We start from the raw sequence: 16,603 nt of genomic DNA, 5'->3' as shown, positions 1-16,603 counted from the left end.
GAAGGACCTTGACGTTTACCCCGGGGGCTGGCGCTGCCCCGCGGTCGCAGCGGCGCAAAGTTCAAGGGGTGGTGCCGCACGCTGCCGGGGCTCGCCTCTCCTCCGCCCCCCCCCGGGGCCGAGGGGCCCCGCCGCCCCCGGTTCTACCTGCCGCCCGCCCGCCCGCTGCCCTCGAGCTGCGGCCGCCGCCCCCTCACGGCCCGGGCCCGGGCGCGGGCATGGCGGCTCTCCCCGCCTCTGGGGGCAGCGCCGCGGCGCGGGCGGGCGGCAGGCCCCACCCCGCTGCCCGCCCGGCCGGCGGGGCGGGAAGAGGCGGCCCCGCCGCTGCCCTATAACTCCCCTTTCGCCTGGGCTGCGGTGGGCGGGAGGTAGCGGTTCTTCAGGAGCGGGATGGAGGCGGCGAGGCAGCGCCTTGCGGGGCCGCGGTCTCTGGGCAGAGCCCTGTCCGGCACCCGCCCCTCGGACCGCCCCGGCTGCCCCCCGGCCTCCGCCGACGGCTCGAAGACCGAGGCGCGGGTTCTGGTCATCAACACGGGCGGCACCATCGGCATGGTGCAGGACGTGAAGGGTGAGGGGGCGGCGGGGGGAGCGGGGCGGCGGGCGCGGGCCGCCCCTCAGGGCACGCGGCGGAACCGGCCCGGCGCGGGGTGCTGGGGGGGGGTCGGCTTGGCGAGCGGGGGCTGAGGCTGCCGCTTCCTTCGCTAACAGCCTCGCTTTGTGACCGCTCGCCCTGGCGCGGTTTGCAGTTCAGCATCCTTGAGTTTCTCGTAACTGGTACGAGCAACGCCAGAAGGGTGTGTGCCTTCCTCTCAACCCTCTGTTCGCACCAGCTGGTCATTTCGGTAGCTTAGCTGATAGTCATCCTTCTGACAAGTGGGTCTCACAGCATCTTAGGGCAGGTTTTGGCTGAGGACAGTGTGTTTCCTGAACTATGAGTCTTTTTTTCCCCCTCCTTTGTGCACTGAAACTGAAAGCAGCTTAATCATACTAGTCGTGCAGTCTGTACCTCCAAGAGAGCCACCGTCCCAGGCTACCTGGAGAGCATGTGCCTCCCATTCCCACTGGGAAGAGCGTGGGCTGTTGGATGCGGTGGCGACGTCAAGGATTTTCAAGTGGTGACCTGACAGATGCAGCTGATGCAAGTGTGGCAGCATACATGCTGCCAAGTGTCATAACGAGCGAGATCAGATGCAGCATCCGTGCTCACCTGCCTCTGGGCAGGCTTCTGCTCCTCTCCCACCACCTCTTGACTTCCTTCAAGAAATCATTGAAGAGTTCTGCTTTACCTTACCAAAGGAGGGTGAGACTCGTGTTGATGAAAAGGATAGGCATGCCAAACCCCCTCCCACTCGCTGAAAAATGTTTAAATCCAAAGCTGGACTCTGAGATGTCTCAGTATACTGCCTGCATTTTACCTGAAAGCTTCTTAGGCACCTACAGGTTTATGCTATGTGTTTTCAGGTGCCCCTAAATGTCAGTATGTAGGTGCCTAAAACTCACCCAACGCCCCCCCTTCCCCCCCCCCAGTTTCCCAATCCACAGTCTGATTGGGGTGGCACCTAAGCACCACTAGACCCTCACTCAGAAAGCACTGATCCCAGAGGATGCCAGCAGCAACAGGCAACTGGCCTGTCTGGGGAAGAGAATGGATTGCAGCCCAGTCTGACTTGCTGAGCGTTCACCAGTGTTGCTATAAAGGGAAAGAGGGTAATGGATGGGATGGGGTGGGAGGAGGGAAGCAGTCCAATTTTGATGAACATCTATTCAGTTTCCCTGCTCTTTCACTTGGGAGGCAGTGGAGCATTCCAGGACTTCCAGAGCCTGTATCTGTCTAGGTTCAGAAGAGTAGGTGCTTGTGTTCCCTACTACAGAATTTCAAGCCCCTGCCTGAAATACCATCTCAGTTACTCATTTGTAGGATTGAAACACTTAGGACTTCACCTTGGAGCTTCCTAGACTAGTTTTTTTTATAATACATATCCTTCCTTCTCAGAAGATGGTGGCTGGCTGATTGTTTTTATGCTTTAAGGGGTTGTTTAAGATGCTTTAATGGGTTGTTTAAGATGCTTCAAGGGGTTGTTCTGCTTTTTTTTTATGGCTGTCATTTTTGTATTTAATCTACCAAAATTGTAAAAAAACAACAAAAAAACCCATTTAAAATGACATGTGGCGACCTTCCTCACTCTGCATTGTTTATACTAAAATAATTTACTATTTCTGTTGTCTCAGTTTCCCAAACACCTTTTTTAAGCAAATAAATTAAAATTACAGCTCATTCTTTTATAAGTGAACTCCATAACCTCTTCTCATCTTGTATGCCTTTTCCCCCCCCCCCCTTTTGTTTAACAAGTGTCAATCATTAAAGCATGTGCAAACAATCTGACAGTTATGATCCAATGATGCTGACTTGCTACATCCTGGTGAGGGTTTCAACCTGCTTTTCATGCACAGATCTAGCAGCAGAGCAGCTGGAGTACCTCTTTCAAAATATTTGGCAGTCTTTAGTGTTCAGACAGAAGCTGGTGAAAGGGCATGGGAAAGGCATGCTACAAAGGAAAAAACAATAGATGCTCATTTCTTTTATTAATGGATAGAAAGTGCCTGCTTACAACCAGACCTAGAACTACAAGTGTTTCTTTCAAGCAAGGTGAACAGAAGTAGCTTCCTTGAGCTGCACAAATTCTTTTATAGCAGCAACTGTTCAAAGTGAAGGGATCAAGCTCGGTTTCTACCTAACTAATTTCTATCTAGGCTTACAAGCTTTTATATGGCCTTTTCAGTTGCTGGGAGAAGATGGTTTAATTTTAAAAATCAGACAGTTTTGATATGTTCCTGTGCAGAACTGCCCGCATGTACAAGACCGATACAATCACACTCCCTACGTTCATTGTGTGTGGATGGAGCAATTATTTATCATCATGATACGCGATTGTAAAGCTCCTGCAGAGGATCTGCAGTTGACCTGTGTATGTGTGGCAACTCCAGCATGTCTTGGACCTGTTGGACTTTCTGCACACCTACAGGTTATCTGCTCAGGAGTCAGAGGATGGATAGTCTGTGTGAGTTGGGTGACAACCAGACTCAGTTGCAGACTCAGCATTCATGTTTTTGCTGTCAAATAAGGCCATTTCAGTGCATTTTAAAAATTTCTTCCTTCTACTTCCTCCTACTTATTTCCTCCTACAACAGCCTCTCTGGGCTTATTGGTAGCTCATTTCAGATAGAGAATCTTACTGCATTCCTTAGTGAGGTTACTGTGATACTAATCTTTGCATCAAGTTTGTGCTAATGTTCCTCCTGGCTGGTGCCTTCAGGAAGATCTTTTCCTTGAGTGTGTGGGCTGGATCTCTTTCCTAGCTTTTAACTGAAATATTAAGAAAAAACTGACCCAACAAATACAGGTAGAAATAAGCTAAATCTTCTTAGAAAGATATACTTACCTTGGAAGAGAGTCTGCCTGGGTAACTTAGTTAATTATCTGTCTTTTCTAGACGTACTTGACTGCCAGAGGATTGGCTGCCGTAGTCCAAACCTTTTTCTGCTTGAAACCTATGTACCTCACTTCCAAAAGCTCCAGGTAGTACAGCTGCAGAAATTAATATTTTGGAGAACACTTCTGCTTCTCTGCTTTTGCAAAATGTAGTCGTTACTTTGGGGATCTGACATCGCAGATGCACGTGCTATTTGTGTTGATATTCCTATAGTTAAAAACTGATTTAGCAAAGTCCTTTGTATTCCTCCACATGGAGAGTTTGTTAGGACTGGGGATGATGATTTCAGTATGCTGATGTGCAGTATGCTTCTTCTCCTCAATGCCTGTGGTCTCTTGGGTGCAGAGCCTCACTGCCCCAGCTGTTTCAGACTTTTCCAGCTCCCTGCTCTCTGCTGCAGCACAGGTTATAGGATATCTTGACTGGCAAGTAGCTGTAATTGTGTTACCTGTAACACCAGAGTGAAAAGCAGAGTCCTTGACTGTAGATGAGACAGAACCATGCTTGTTCTCCTCGGCCACAGTTCCTTGTTTGCTGTTCTGTCTTTGTCCGCTTTGTGATGCTGGGGTTGGCCAGCTAAAGAGGGAAAGGACAGAAGTTGATGAGAGCTATTTGGACAAGTTGCACAGCCTGCCTCTTCTCTGCAGGGGTGAAGTTGCTTCAAATACTTGGTTAACAAGCTTGCCTCACAAAAGATGTTTCCCATGCATAATAAAGTAGAAGTGTTCTTAAAACAGTTGCACTTGAGTTCCCCCGTGTTTGCTTCTTGAAGTTGTAAAGCAGAAAACACTGCTAAACGTGAATGCATTTAGGGGACTGCAGAGACTGTGAGTGGGTCATCTTGTATACATCTGCAGAATGCCTTAAAAAAAGGTTTCAGTTCAGTGCCAGCAATTACTGAAAAATTCTGACAGTTTTGTGATTAAGAGAAGTGATGAGGAACTGCCATTTATAGAGAAGGCATTTAAGAATATTAACGTATATCAGCTCTTCACTTCATGGGGCAAATACAAAAAATTAACAGTGTAATCCATTGTCAGTATTCAGAGTAAGATGAGCATTGGACAAACAGAAGTATGATCAGAAAATACTTGAAACTGGGCTGCATTTCAGAGCCAAATGACTATACCCAAATGCAGCAGAAGTGGCCATTTGTGACTAAGCTAGGAACATCCTTAATAGGAAAAGCAGGGATTATAGCTGAATGAACAAAACATCCAAAGCTTGAAAGCATGTTAAGTATATTTTGTAAAACAAAGTATTCTGGCAGGAATCCAAGCAAATCCACTCAAATGCTGTTGCCATCCTGTGAGAAAGTTGGCTATGAAGAGGCCTCCTACTTCATTTAAGGCAAGCCAGGAGGGAGATTAGGGAGTTCTTAAGGATTTTTCCATCAGTTTGGAAAGTGAATGGAAAAAGATAGAAATACTATTGAAAATGATCTCTTTGTTATGGAGTATTTTAAATAAACTGCTGTTTGAAGGTGAAGCAAAAAAAAAAAAAAAAAAAAAAGATGCCAACTTGGATGAGAATTGTTTCTAAAAAAAAACAGAACTAGGAAGCAGGGGAGAATTACCTGGCCTCAAATTAGGACTAACTAGAACTAGAAGAAGTGGAATAGTGAGGTTTGAAAGTTTGTTTGCCATCTGAACAGATGGTATAAAACACATTCATAGAGATTGAACTGGACAGTAACACCGGTAGAATCTTGAAGTCCAGGAAGAAGTACCTCTGATGGAAGTTCCCTAAATGGCAAACATCTCAAAAAGTCAGACTTAAGAAAAAGAGGGTGGCTTCTGACTCTGGATGCCAGGACTGTCACTGTCGTTCCTGAAACAGGGTATTGGGAGATGAGTTGCAAGTTAGATTCACAAATGAACTCAGTTCTATGATGCTGAGGATTGTAACATCAAAAATGTAAGTGCATTTTTGGCTGACAGAGAACGGCATGCAGATTCACTTAGAAATACCTGGCTGCAGTCATGACACCTGCAGATCTAGCAAACGCTAAATGTACTTAGGCTAGTTTAAGCCCTAACTGTTCTAGGGCCCCTGCCACAGGGAGAAAGACATCACAGTGAGAGAGAGGGTAAATGGAATTTAAGATGCATGCACGCTGTCAACTTTTTCCATTCAGCAGCTTATGCAACTTCTCTACCTCTTGGCATTTGAGATGCTCAGTCCTAAACCTTCTAGTGGAAAGTACCTATTCAAGAGGTGATTAGAGCGCTTCGTTAAGACTCTTCTGGGAACCTGAGGTTTCTCTATCTCAGTATATATCTAGATCTCTGTCTGTATCAGTCAATGCTCAATACCTACTGTGGGGTTTGTTTTAGCTTTCTCTTTTACTTCTTTTTTTCTTTATGGAAATGCTATTGCTGTTGATGGTGAGACATAACCTGCAGCTTTCCAACAGTCGTACCTTGCTGTTTGTACCAATACTGCTGTAGGCTAAGAAGCTTAGGTAAAAATACCACAGCCCTATAGTACAAAATAATGCTCAGGGTTTTGTAAGACTTCTGCCACTGGGTAGAGAATAGCTAGGGCAAATGTAAAAGAGAATGGTAGCTTTTTGCTACAGTTGCAAAAATTGGCTTCCTGCCTCTACTGCTGATAGGTATTTGCAACAAGCAATAATTAAAATTAGGTAAAACATGAATATTTGATATGAAGGAGGTTTGTAACATTCTTTTTCCTAAAGGATTTATTTATTTCAAATAAAGAAAAGACTAACTACACGGAGATTTATTGATTATATTTGGTTTTCACATTCTTAAACTGGCAATAGACTGTTTAATTTGGAAGGATGGGCAAACAGCTGTGTAGCTTGACTTCTTCCCTCCTTACTGAGCCACTCGCTTCCTTCTATCCCTGCTTTTTCATTTACTTCCTTTATTCTTTATTTTTAAGGACTTGCGCCTGAAGCCAATAAATTAGTAAGCAGCTTGAGAACGATGCCGATGCTGCATGATGAGGCATATGCCCAGGAAACAAAACTGAACAACTTCCATGAATTTCCAGATAACACATTGGTGCTCCCGTGAGTATATTTTTCTTGGGGAGAGGGAGGGTTAGGAATTATCTTATTAATTTTCAGATGATTACATCTCCAAACATTTATTGTGAAGAATCCATTATGAGATTAGCAGAAATGCTTATATTGACTTCAAAGGAAAAGGCCTACTATGTGTGGCACAACAGAAAATGTCTGTTTTGATATATTTGCAATGAAATGTCTTACAGCTGCTTGAGAAATAACTTTTCACTTAGGCAACAAGTAATTGTTATAGGCAGTTTAGTCCTGCATTTTTTTCTTGTTTTGGATATTAATTTGCTACTGTGCAAACTTACAAATATTCAGTAGAAACTAAGAAAACTGTATATACAGCTCTGTGTGAATTATCTTCAGCATATGTCTGAAAAAGTAGCATCTAATGCATCTGTGAATAGGCCTCATGCTTTAATTCTGCAGACCTTCTGTTTTTAAAAAAACCCTAAAAGCTGATTGTCTTTCCCAAATTTATTCAACATTATGATAATAAGCAGTGGGCTTATAATTAATCTGCATTGCTGCTTCACTGTTGGGCAATGATTAATAAGCTTATAGGTTTTATTTGGAGGGCAGTATGCTAATTTGAGATATTCCCCAGCTGTGATGAATGACTGTATCCCTGTAAACATGTTAACTTTGCACAAAGGATGATTTTACACAGTCATTCAAAAATAAATGGGACCATAGTTGTTTTTCTATAACAGTAAAAGTTGATATTATTTAATCTTTAAGGAGAAAATCAGAACATACAAGGAAAATGTAAGGTTTATCAATTTCTTTCTATTCTGTATTGAGGTCTCTGTGTAAAGCTTTTACATGTAATCACTTAAAAGGCAGATGGCAGGAAAAGGGGTAAAGGGGAAAGAAATAGACTCCCGGTAGAGTAGTACTGATGTGAACATACAGTTTGTGTTAGATACAACGGTTATACTAAGAAAAATGGAGCTCTGTTACGATACTGTGGTTGTAACTGAATAACTTTTAAATACCTTAAGGAATTTGAAATACAACAAACTGTATTTGAGTCCTAAATATACTTCTCCTGGCACATCTTTTCCATAAAGAACAGAAAAGTTTGTAACAATTGTTCACATCAAAAACTGAGGTTTAAAAAACAATCTCGTCTTGTTTTTCTGGCATTGTTGAGTGCCATTTCTGGAGGTTAGTCATGGCAATTTGCCATTTTCTCTTTTGTGCTAGCCGAGTGATATTTTAACTAGGGAGTTGAGAAATATTGTGAGTTTCTGAGGGGAGAAAATAGGAGTATGTTGTGAACTTTGTGTATCTGTGTGATAACCTTGATGTAAGAGGAACAATATGATCTCCTTTTAGAGAGACACATCAGAAGTCATAGACTAGGCAGGTCTCTGGTGTCGGTGTGTTGTTTTATTTAAACAGCACATCCTCAGGGGAGCTTTCTTTTCACAGATTTTCAACTGACTTCCGAAGTTACTCTTAGCATGTGTAAATGTGATATCCAACAAGGCCATTTTTCATATGAAGTCTAACTTTTTAGGTACAGTGTGCCAACTGGTTTTTAATGAAAATTATACATTGTTTAAATGCTCTCTCTGCTGTACACAACTGTCTTACAGGCCTCATAAAGGGAGTGGGTCAGCAGATTTTATTAGCTGATTAATTGATAATTGACTCTTGGTTTTGTATATTTTATACTGCTATAAACATAGACAAGAATAGCAAGTGGGAACAAAACACTATTGCAAATGCTGAGGGAAGGTAACCAACTTTTCTGTGTCCTAAGCAGCTTATTTCGGGAACTTTCATGCATCCATGCAGTATCCTGGTCTTTTCTATAGCCTTTGACTGTCTTCCAGTGTAAAGGATGAAGTATCTGTCACAGTTACAGCTGGCAGGGGACTTTCCATCATCCTCGGGCAGTGGAAAAGCACTGAGAATGCTCTGAAGATGGTTCTGTTAAACATGCTCCAGATGGCTCTGCCTGGAAGAGCGAGTAGGATGGGAGAGCTGGCCCACTAGCAGTTCTTTTTTATCTGCATGTTGGCTAGTGCATTGCTAAATAGGAACATATTCCAACTAACACAAGAATGGGTGAAAATGGTGGTTATTCTATCCCCTTCCAAGCTTCAGAAAGGTAGCAGAAAATATTAGTAGTAGGGTTCTTCTGTTACCCCAAATCTTACCTGTCAAATTGAATTTATATGTAGTTGACTTTATTCTGAGAGGTTAAAAAGTTAATGTAGAGAAATGAGCATGTTTTGTGGGGTAAAACACATGCTCTGTATGCAGGCCATTTGGCTGGTAAATTAAAAGTCTTTGAAGAGTCGGATTTCTTGAGATAGGCAGGTGGAGAAAGGGAGACCCTTGGTCCTTGAGCAGACAGCACGCTTAGAGCTAGGACAATCCCACTGGGATTCCATAACCATCATCACCTTTGGTAAGTCCCCTCCAAATTTGGGATTGTGTACTTTTGTAAGATGTTTGAGAGCTTAGACACTTCTTAATCTTTGGTGACCATCTGCTGGGCTACACACTGATGTTTGAAAAGGTTACATTCCTCAGTCCCACAGGTACTTTATCCTATTGCTTGACTGGTTTGGTTTCGGTTTGTTTTTTTTTTCCCTTGCATAGTTGCTTTGTTTTGTTTTTCTTGTGCTTAGAGCAGACTTTTCCCACCTGTCAAGTTTGCACTTGTTCAGTGGCCAATAACTGATCACCAGTGAGTGCATAGTCCTGAGGCCTCTGTTTTCAACCAATGCCAGTGTTTTAAAATTTTTTGCTATTATCAGATGCTTAAATTCCGCAACATAACAAGAGACAGCTAGTACTGTATAGCAAACTTTCATAACAAGGTGACAACAGGCCTAATAGGCTGGGACTGGGGTTTTACAAAGTTAGCCTAATACTAGCAAAGGCAACAGTTTACTTGAAAATCTTAACTAACCAGGAGAGTTTTTTTTCTGAAATCTGAGGTCAGTGAAAGTGAGAAGAGTGGATCTTCTAAAATGAATGAATCCCAGTCATAAGACTCTTAAGAGAAGATACCCATTGTGTCAAGGAAGACTATCTATTTATAGAGTATCTATTTATATTTATAAAAGGATCAAAAAGTTGTTGCAACTGTTCTGTTGACCCCCTATAAACCTTGGGAGCTTTATAGATTCCTCTCAGTAGTTTATGAAGAATTTTTAAACCTTAAGGCTTCTTATAGACTTTTGTTAGAACTCAGATCCAAACTTAAAGTAAATCTGTGTTCTTCTTTTTTGTCTTCAGTTTTGCCAGCTCCTCTCTGCCTCCCAAATTGTATTTATTATTAAATTAAATTTAGGGATTTGTACTTTAAACCACATCAAGCCGTAGACTTCTAAATTTGGAACTTAGTGATGAGACCATTTTTTTTGCCATAGACTTGGGGGATGGAGAGGAAAAGGGTGAAAACTACTGATTTAGAGAAAAAATCAGAAGTGATGAGCTCTAAGAATGTTTTTTTTTCCAATTCTCTTTCTTCATAGTGTCTCTAAGCAAAACAAAAGAATTTTTTACACAATCCTTGAGCTCTCACCGCTGCTTGATTCTTCCAACATGACGCCAGAGGACTGGGCTAAAATTGCAAAGAAACTTGAGGTACTATGGTGTGGGATAAGTATTCATTTGTTGCTTAAGCAAAACCAGCAGTATTTCTAGTACACTTAGCAAAATAAAACAATTCAGCAGTGTTATATGTATATATTTATTTACAATGTAAATCTTAAGTACCTTGCTTAGTTACTAGCAAAGTAACAAGTACTGTGCTTGCAAGGCTTGTCAATTTTTTTTTCCTTTTGAAAATGTTGCAAACTCATTAAAGTTATATAGTTCTTCCAGTGATATTTCTGTACAAGAAAATAAATAGGAAAATTGCAGCAATGATTAAATAAGTTTTGTAATATGTTGGTTGATATGTTCTAAAATGTTGATTGAAATGCACTGTCCAAAAACGTTTAATAAAATCCTTAGGTGTAGGTGACTTAACTGAAGGTTGCTTAGTTACACATCATTTGAGTGTTCAAAAGGCTTAGTAGTTGGCTATTGACATAGAAAATAATTTAATATCTTTATGCCTTTCTTACTCTGGACACAGACAGACTTGACTAGCATTGGTTTTGCAGCCTGTAGGAAAAATGCTATCGTGGCTAGGTTTCCCACACTGGGAAATTTTTAAAGCCCTAGATATTTCTGCATATATAGATAAATTCATTACATCCTTCTCTAGATTATATCAGCATTTCTCTGCTCCTGTCCCTGTGTCTGAACTTAGCTGCATGCTTTTAAGAAAGTAGAAATACAAAGCATTTCAAATATTTCATACCCTGAATTCATACATAGCTGCTAGCAATAAATAACAGTGGGCATAGTAAGATACTGCTTTCCTACCCCTGCTCTCTCTGCGATAGTACACTTTATAGTGCAAATTTTCTTCCTCGACCAAGCTGTAGCAATGAGTGCAAACTATAATAATGCAGGGAACGATGATGAAGATTCAGGTAGCAGTCTTTCAGCTTTAAATCCTCTAATCCTGAAACCACCAAACTGGGGGTGATGCTCCTCCTGTCGAATGCATCTTATCAGGGCAGAGAAGGGATGGAGCTGGTGTAGAGGTGGAGAGCCTCTAGAATGGAGCAGGGGTGTGGTCGGGGAAAGCCCAAGGCCAAGAGTAGAAGGTGGCAATTCCATGCTGAACAAGAGAGAATTTACCTTTCTTCCTTAATGACACTTAGTTTTGTTACAAAAAAAAAAAAAAAAAAAAAAAGTGTTTCTTTCTTGTACACAGAATGCAGCTTCTATGTGTATACAAATATCCAGTTAGTGTAATCCCAGTGAAAAGTGCTGACAAGGGGAAAAAAAAACTTGGACTGTCCGGCTTATGTATAGACACTGCCACTTTGTGTTCAGCTTGGACATGCACTCGGCACAGCTGTAACATGCCGATGACTTTCCAGACTTAAGCATTCTAAGATGTTTCTGTGGGATATCTCCTTAATTGCCAGCCTGATCTTTTACATGATGAAGGTTAAACCAAGCTATGTTCTTTCACATCTAATAAGGTTCATAAGGCTGAAAATACTCGTGAGCGTGCTGAGTTAGAGATGACAAGTGGCTATTTCTGTGATATTAGCCCTTCTTGAAACTTACTTATCTGGTTACTGCATTGGTGAATAACTACAGCACACTTTTTGCACCATGCTATAGTTTTGGCTTACAGAAAGACCTTGCAACAGCGGCTGTTGTTCTGCTGACTAATCTGTTAGAGATAAGCAGAAATCCCCTGAAACTTCCAGTAGGTAACAACATGTAGGCACAAGTATTAATGAATAAATAGCAAAAGGACAAGTAGAAATCTGCAGGTGAGTTTGGAGGTGACCTTCTTATCAGGACATGCCAAGCGTGTTTGCCTACTGTAGCATAAGTGGTGTAAATGGTTTAATTCTATGGCAACCCCCCTTATTTTCCCCATGCTGGCACTTCATATATCTGTTTAGACTTCTATGTAATCCTTTCCATGTTACCAAATTACATCAGAGACATCAATGTCTCTCACTACAGTATTTACTATGTGCATCACTCTTGAAATAGAGGAACCAATTCCTTTTTTCCTCCAAAAGCCAGCAGATTATTTCAACAAGATGAACTGTTCAGTTCATGGCTTTGCATTAAAACAACTCCTGTGTGGAATTGTATGTAGATTAAAGTTACTGTAAAATTCTTTTCTGCATCTGTATATGCCTGATAGTCTAAGGGACTTCTCAAAAAACAGCATGTGTATGTAAATTAACAAACAAGAAGAGGCCTCTTCATCGCTTTTTGCTGCAGAAGTCAGATACTGCTACAGAAAGGATGACTCTTCAACAGAAGAGGGCACTCTTACACTGGCAATTTGCCTGTCTGCCACCCAGATTAAATGGGCTGGTTTTTCTATATGTTATGATAGCCTTGGTTTGCCTGATCTGTTCCTTGTAAATGGTGTAATCCCTAAAGTAAAAGCGGCAACAAGAAATCAGACTATACGACTAATTTGCATATGTTAACATTCCCGTTTAAAGCCATTGCTAAGCTTTTCTTAATTAGCAGTCTTCTGGTTTAAAAATGGTGCATTAATATGTATACATAGAACAATCTCTGACTGTTCCATAATTAGAATTACTGGCTCTAGTGCTTAGTGTCCTATTAACCCTTAATTGTATTTAAACTGAAAACAGGATAATTTTAGGAGGAATTATGCGTGTAGTACCCTTTAAAGTATTATGCTGTTGCTTCCATCAGTAAAAGTAATGCAGTATGTACCTTACTTGCTGATACCAGTGCATTGCTCTAACAATGTCAAAACTGTCCTTCCACCTCCAGGAGCACTATGAAAAGTACGATGGTTTCGTGATACTTCACGGCACTGATACCATGGCCTATACAGCTTCAGCCTTATCCTTCATGTGTGAGAACCTGGGTAAAACTGTTGTTCTGACAGGATCTCAGGTAATAGACTTAATTCGAAGTTGAAGTCAGAAGCCCCATTTTTGGTTTTTTATATGCAAAACTAGGTAGTATCTTGATTATCACTGTATAGCTTAGTAGCGCAGGGCAGGCCTCTAGCCAGGGTGAATGGTCACAGTGCTGATAGAAATTAGTGAGAATTGACAGGGTCACCAGCTGAGGATCTGCCCCATAATTTTATCATTAATGACTTTACAACTCTGTATGAAATCAGACCAGTAGTTCATTATGGCTGGGGCCAGATGCTTCAGAGAAAGGTATAAGAGCCTGTCATTGGCCATTGTGTATTAATCGGTTTATATGAGAAGCATCTCTCCAGCCTCAGGTGGCTACTGTTTCTTAGCTGTCTTTTTTTTTCTTTTAAAGCCCTGAAGCTTATTACTTTTTACTTCAGCAGTTGTTATCCCATCTTATGTTACTCATTGTTGCATTCTTTATCATCTTTTTACTAATCTCTAAGCATTAGATGCATTTTTGATCATTTCTGTTCCACAAAGCATCTAACATGGTCTGTTTCCTTTCATCTAAAGACTATATTTATTAATTTTCATTCTCTTAGCTGGAGATCAGCCCTTTGCATATTGTCTGAGGGGGAGGGGTTGTCTTACTAGAATAGCTTGCTTGAGCGTAAAATACAGCTCTAATCACAAAGAAGAGATGAAACATTGCACTGTAAAATTCCCCTCCCCCTTCTCATAACTTCCCTTTCACATGTGGTCTATTTGAAGTCAAAATACAAAAGTCCAGGAAGGAGTAGGCTCCCACTTTACTCTCTTGACGTGGGGCAGTCTACTTGTGATACATCATATTCAAGGTTTTAGTTTCTTTTTGGCTTTATTGCTTGAAGATCTGCCTGACATATGATCTAGCAATGAAGCATGTGATTTTTTTTTTTTCATTGCTGAAAGGAGCTCTGGCTCTCTGTTAATAAAGAGGCAATCTGAAAAGGCATGGAAGTCATCACTCATCAGACCAAATTTCTATTTTTAATCTTGTCCTTTTCTGTCGGTAATAACCTGCTGGCTCAGTTTTTCTATACTATGAGGAAAGATGGTGCAAGAGAGCTGTTGTGAAGCCCATAGTGGCATTTTTATATGATCTAGGGCTGTTGCTTTTTCTCTGTCCACTCACTTCTCCCATGCTCAATCACTTTAACTATGTCTGCTTTCTATTTTTTATGTTTTTCCTGAATCAGTCTTTTAATCTGCTTAATCACACTAGAATCATCTCTGTATTGGCTTTTAAGCACTTAAATTATATAAGTCTGTTAAGCACAGAGGGAAATCCTACCATCTGCTGCAGTCTAAAATAGTTTAGATGAAGAAAGAAACTTTATTTGTCATAAATTATTGTTACATAAATTATTCATGTATTTGTATTGCATAAGTTGGACTCATTTTTTCTGCTGTGTAGGCTTTACATGAGGGACAGGGTGTAATTTCAGTCTCTGCTCTTCAGGTGCCCATATATGAGTTGCAGAATGATGGCCGAGCCAACCTTCTGGGGGCACTGCTGTTCGCTGGGCAGTTCGTCATTCCTGAGGTTGGTTTGTCCGTGAAGACCGTCTCAGAAGCTGCTTTTCTCCCTCTAGCCAGGATACATACTTACACGCTCAAGATATCTGCTAGGGAGTAAGAAATTGCCCTGGAACGGGAAAATAAATGGATTCTGCTGAGGCAGCAGGCGTTTGCATGGCAAAGCACGTGCCGTTTTCTCAGGAGTCATATCCCATCTTGTGCATATACAATCTATGAAGACTATCAAGTCTGAAATGCACCAGACTTTAAATCAGAGGTTCCCTTGCAAATATGTGGGATCTGAAGCACTTGCAAGTCAGTTTTTCAACTGAAAGTTACTCTGAAGTTCTAAAGTTGCTCTAGAACTGGTAGGAGTGTCTTGTAGCTCGAGTTCCTGAAGACTGAAGTGTCGAGGATGATATACCTAATGGACATGGAAGTATCTCCATGGTCTCGGCACCCTGCCTTTCAAGATGTTGGTGCTGTGCAGCCCAAAAATCAGAGAGAAAACTGGTCAGGTTACACCTCATTTCGCTTCTGCCATGCTCCCAAAGCCAGTTCTTGTAAGACAACAGCAGTAGCTGACTGGCCAAGATCTTCATAACTAATAACAACTTTGAGGTATCTCTTTTCCTTCAAATTCCAATTGATAAGGGACTTGAGAAAGAACCTATTCATTTATGTGTGGTAACTTTTTTGAAAGTTACCCTCATTTTCACCAGTCCTTTTGTTAAGGGTTTGGACTCTGACGTTAGATATAACTGATGAACTTAGTAAAAAGTCCACACTGTTTCTTTCCTCCATCTCTGAAATGGACTCAGGCAAATTTGCTGTCTCCTAGACTATGCCTCATGAGAGGATTACGAAACTAGTTAGCTCTTAACTTGTTTTGTTCTCAAATTCTTAAACCAGTGTGTGACAGATGTGCCAACTCTTTTTGAAAGGGTAAGAGTTGTAAACATCTACTAGCCTCTGAGTTGCTTTAAAGATTTAGAAAACACTTTATAAAGGACGGACTACAGTATTTATCTACTGAATCTTTTAATTACCAGCTTATTCATAGACCTGTTTCTTTACTTGTCTTGCAGGTGTGCCTGTATTTTTATAATAAACTGTACAGGGGAAATAGGGTGACTAAGGTGGATGCTGGGAGTTTCAATGCCTTTTCCTCACCTAACCTGCCTCCACTTGCAAATGCTGAGGTTGATATTACAAGTAAGCAACATCATCTCTTAAACCTTGTAATTTATGCCACATACAATAGAACTCTAGCTGAAAAGAATCTGTGCCTGTGTAGTTCAACTGCTGTTTTTAAACTCAAATGAAAGCCCTGTAGCTTGACTCCACTTTATCTGCTCTGAAACTCTTTATATATTAGTAAGACTGAGAATTTGTGACTCAACTGCATTTATCTATTGAATATAGATGTGAGCTAGCCTGACTTTGACTAAAGATCCAGACTAACCAGAGGGAATGTTCCCCCAGTGTCATGAAAATGATTCCTCTGAAGATAAAAATGAGGGAGTGAAGACTGAAAGAACAGAGAGTTTAATCTCATTAATGGCCATGCTGGGCTCCAAAGTCAGGCAAAAGAGTCATTGCAGAGTACTTGCAGCTTCAACAGATTCTGTTTGATGCATGTCATTGTGTAAGACGTTTTACTGGATATTTATGACTTGTCTAAACTGCAAGCACACTGAAAACAGCAGACCCAGAATATGCGCTGTGTGAAGTTTTTTCCCCCAAAACATACTCAGGCACCCTATAATTTCTATGTGTCTGGTTTTTAAGGAGGGGAAAAACTACATGATCATTTCAGTGCCCATTTGCAGTGTCATTAACACAGTGATGTCTGTTCTTGGATAAATGTCACCCTTTCTTTGGAAGGGGGAGAAGAGACACACATATAGAATCTAGGCAAATGAGGAGTTGCCAAAAAACATACTAGAAGACAGTTTTAAGCAATATAACATGTTATGCAAACTGCTTTTGGATAGGCTAGGTATATTTAAAAGGAGTAGGACTTGGTAACAATCTCC

The 16,603-nt window shown here is 41.2% G+C and overlaps 1 protein-coding gene across 2 annotated transcripts in view; it reads left to right on the top strand.

Moving 5' to 3' along the window:
* The first annotated feature begins 299 nt into the window (after positions 1–299).
* ASPG (asparaginase) overlaps positions 300–16,603 on the top strand; it is a 48,401-nt gene continuing 32,097 nt past the window's right edge. Inside the window, exons 1-6 of one of the 2 annotated variants that reach the window (XR_004405516.2) lie at positions 300–568; positions 6,402–6,531; positions 10,035–10,146; positions 12,904–13,029; positions 14,506–14,589; positions 15,653–15,779. Coding sequence is in view for 1 of the 2 variants with exons in the window: in XM_032981714.2 (XP_032837605.2) it covers positions 391–568; positions 6,402–6,531; positions 10,035–10,146; positions 12,904–13,029; positions 14,506–14,589; positions 15,653–15,779 (757 nt within the window). In the remaining variant the exon portion in view is untranslated. The remainder of the gene's footprint in view (positions 569–6,401; positions 6,532–10,034; positions 10,147–12,903; positions 13,030–14,505; positions 14,590–15,652; positions 15,780–16,603) is intronic. The other variant, XM_032981714.2, reaches the window with a different exon arrangement.

This window comes from Tyto alba, unplaced genomic scaffold (assembly GCF_018691265.1).
Source record: "Tyto alba isolate M040663 unplaced genomic scaffold, T.alba_DEE_v4.0 Super-Scaffold_29, whole genome shotgun sequence".
NCBI classification, from domain to species: Eukaryota; Metazoa; Chordata; class Aves; order Strigiformes; family Tytonidae; genus Tyto; species Tyto alba.
The sequence above is the reverse complement of the archived record's forward strand: the minus strand, read 5'-3'. Positions and strand labels throughout refer to the sequence as shown.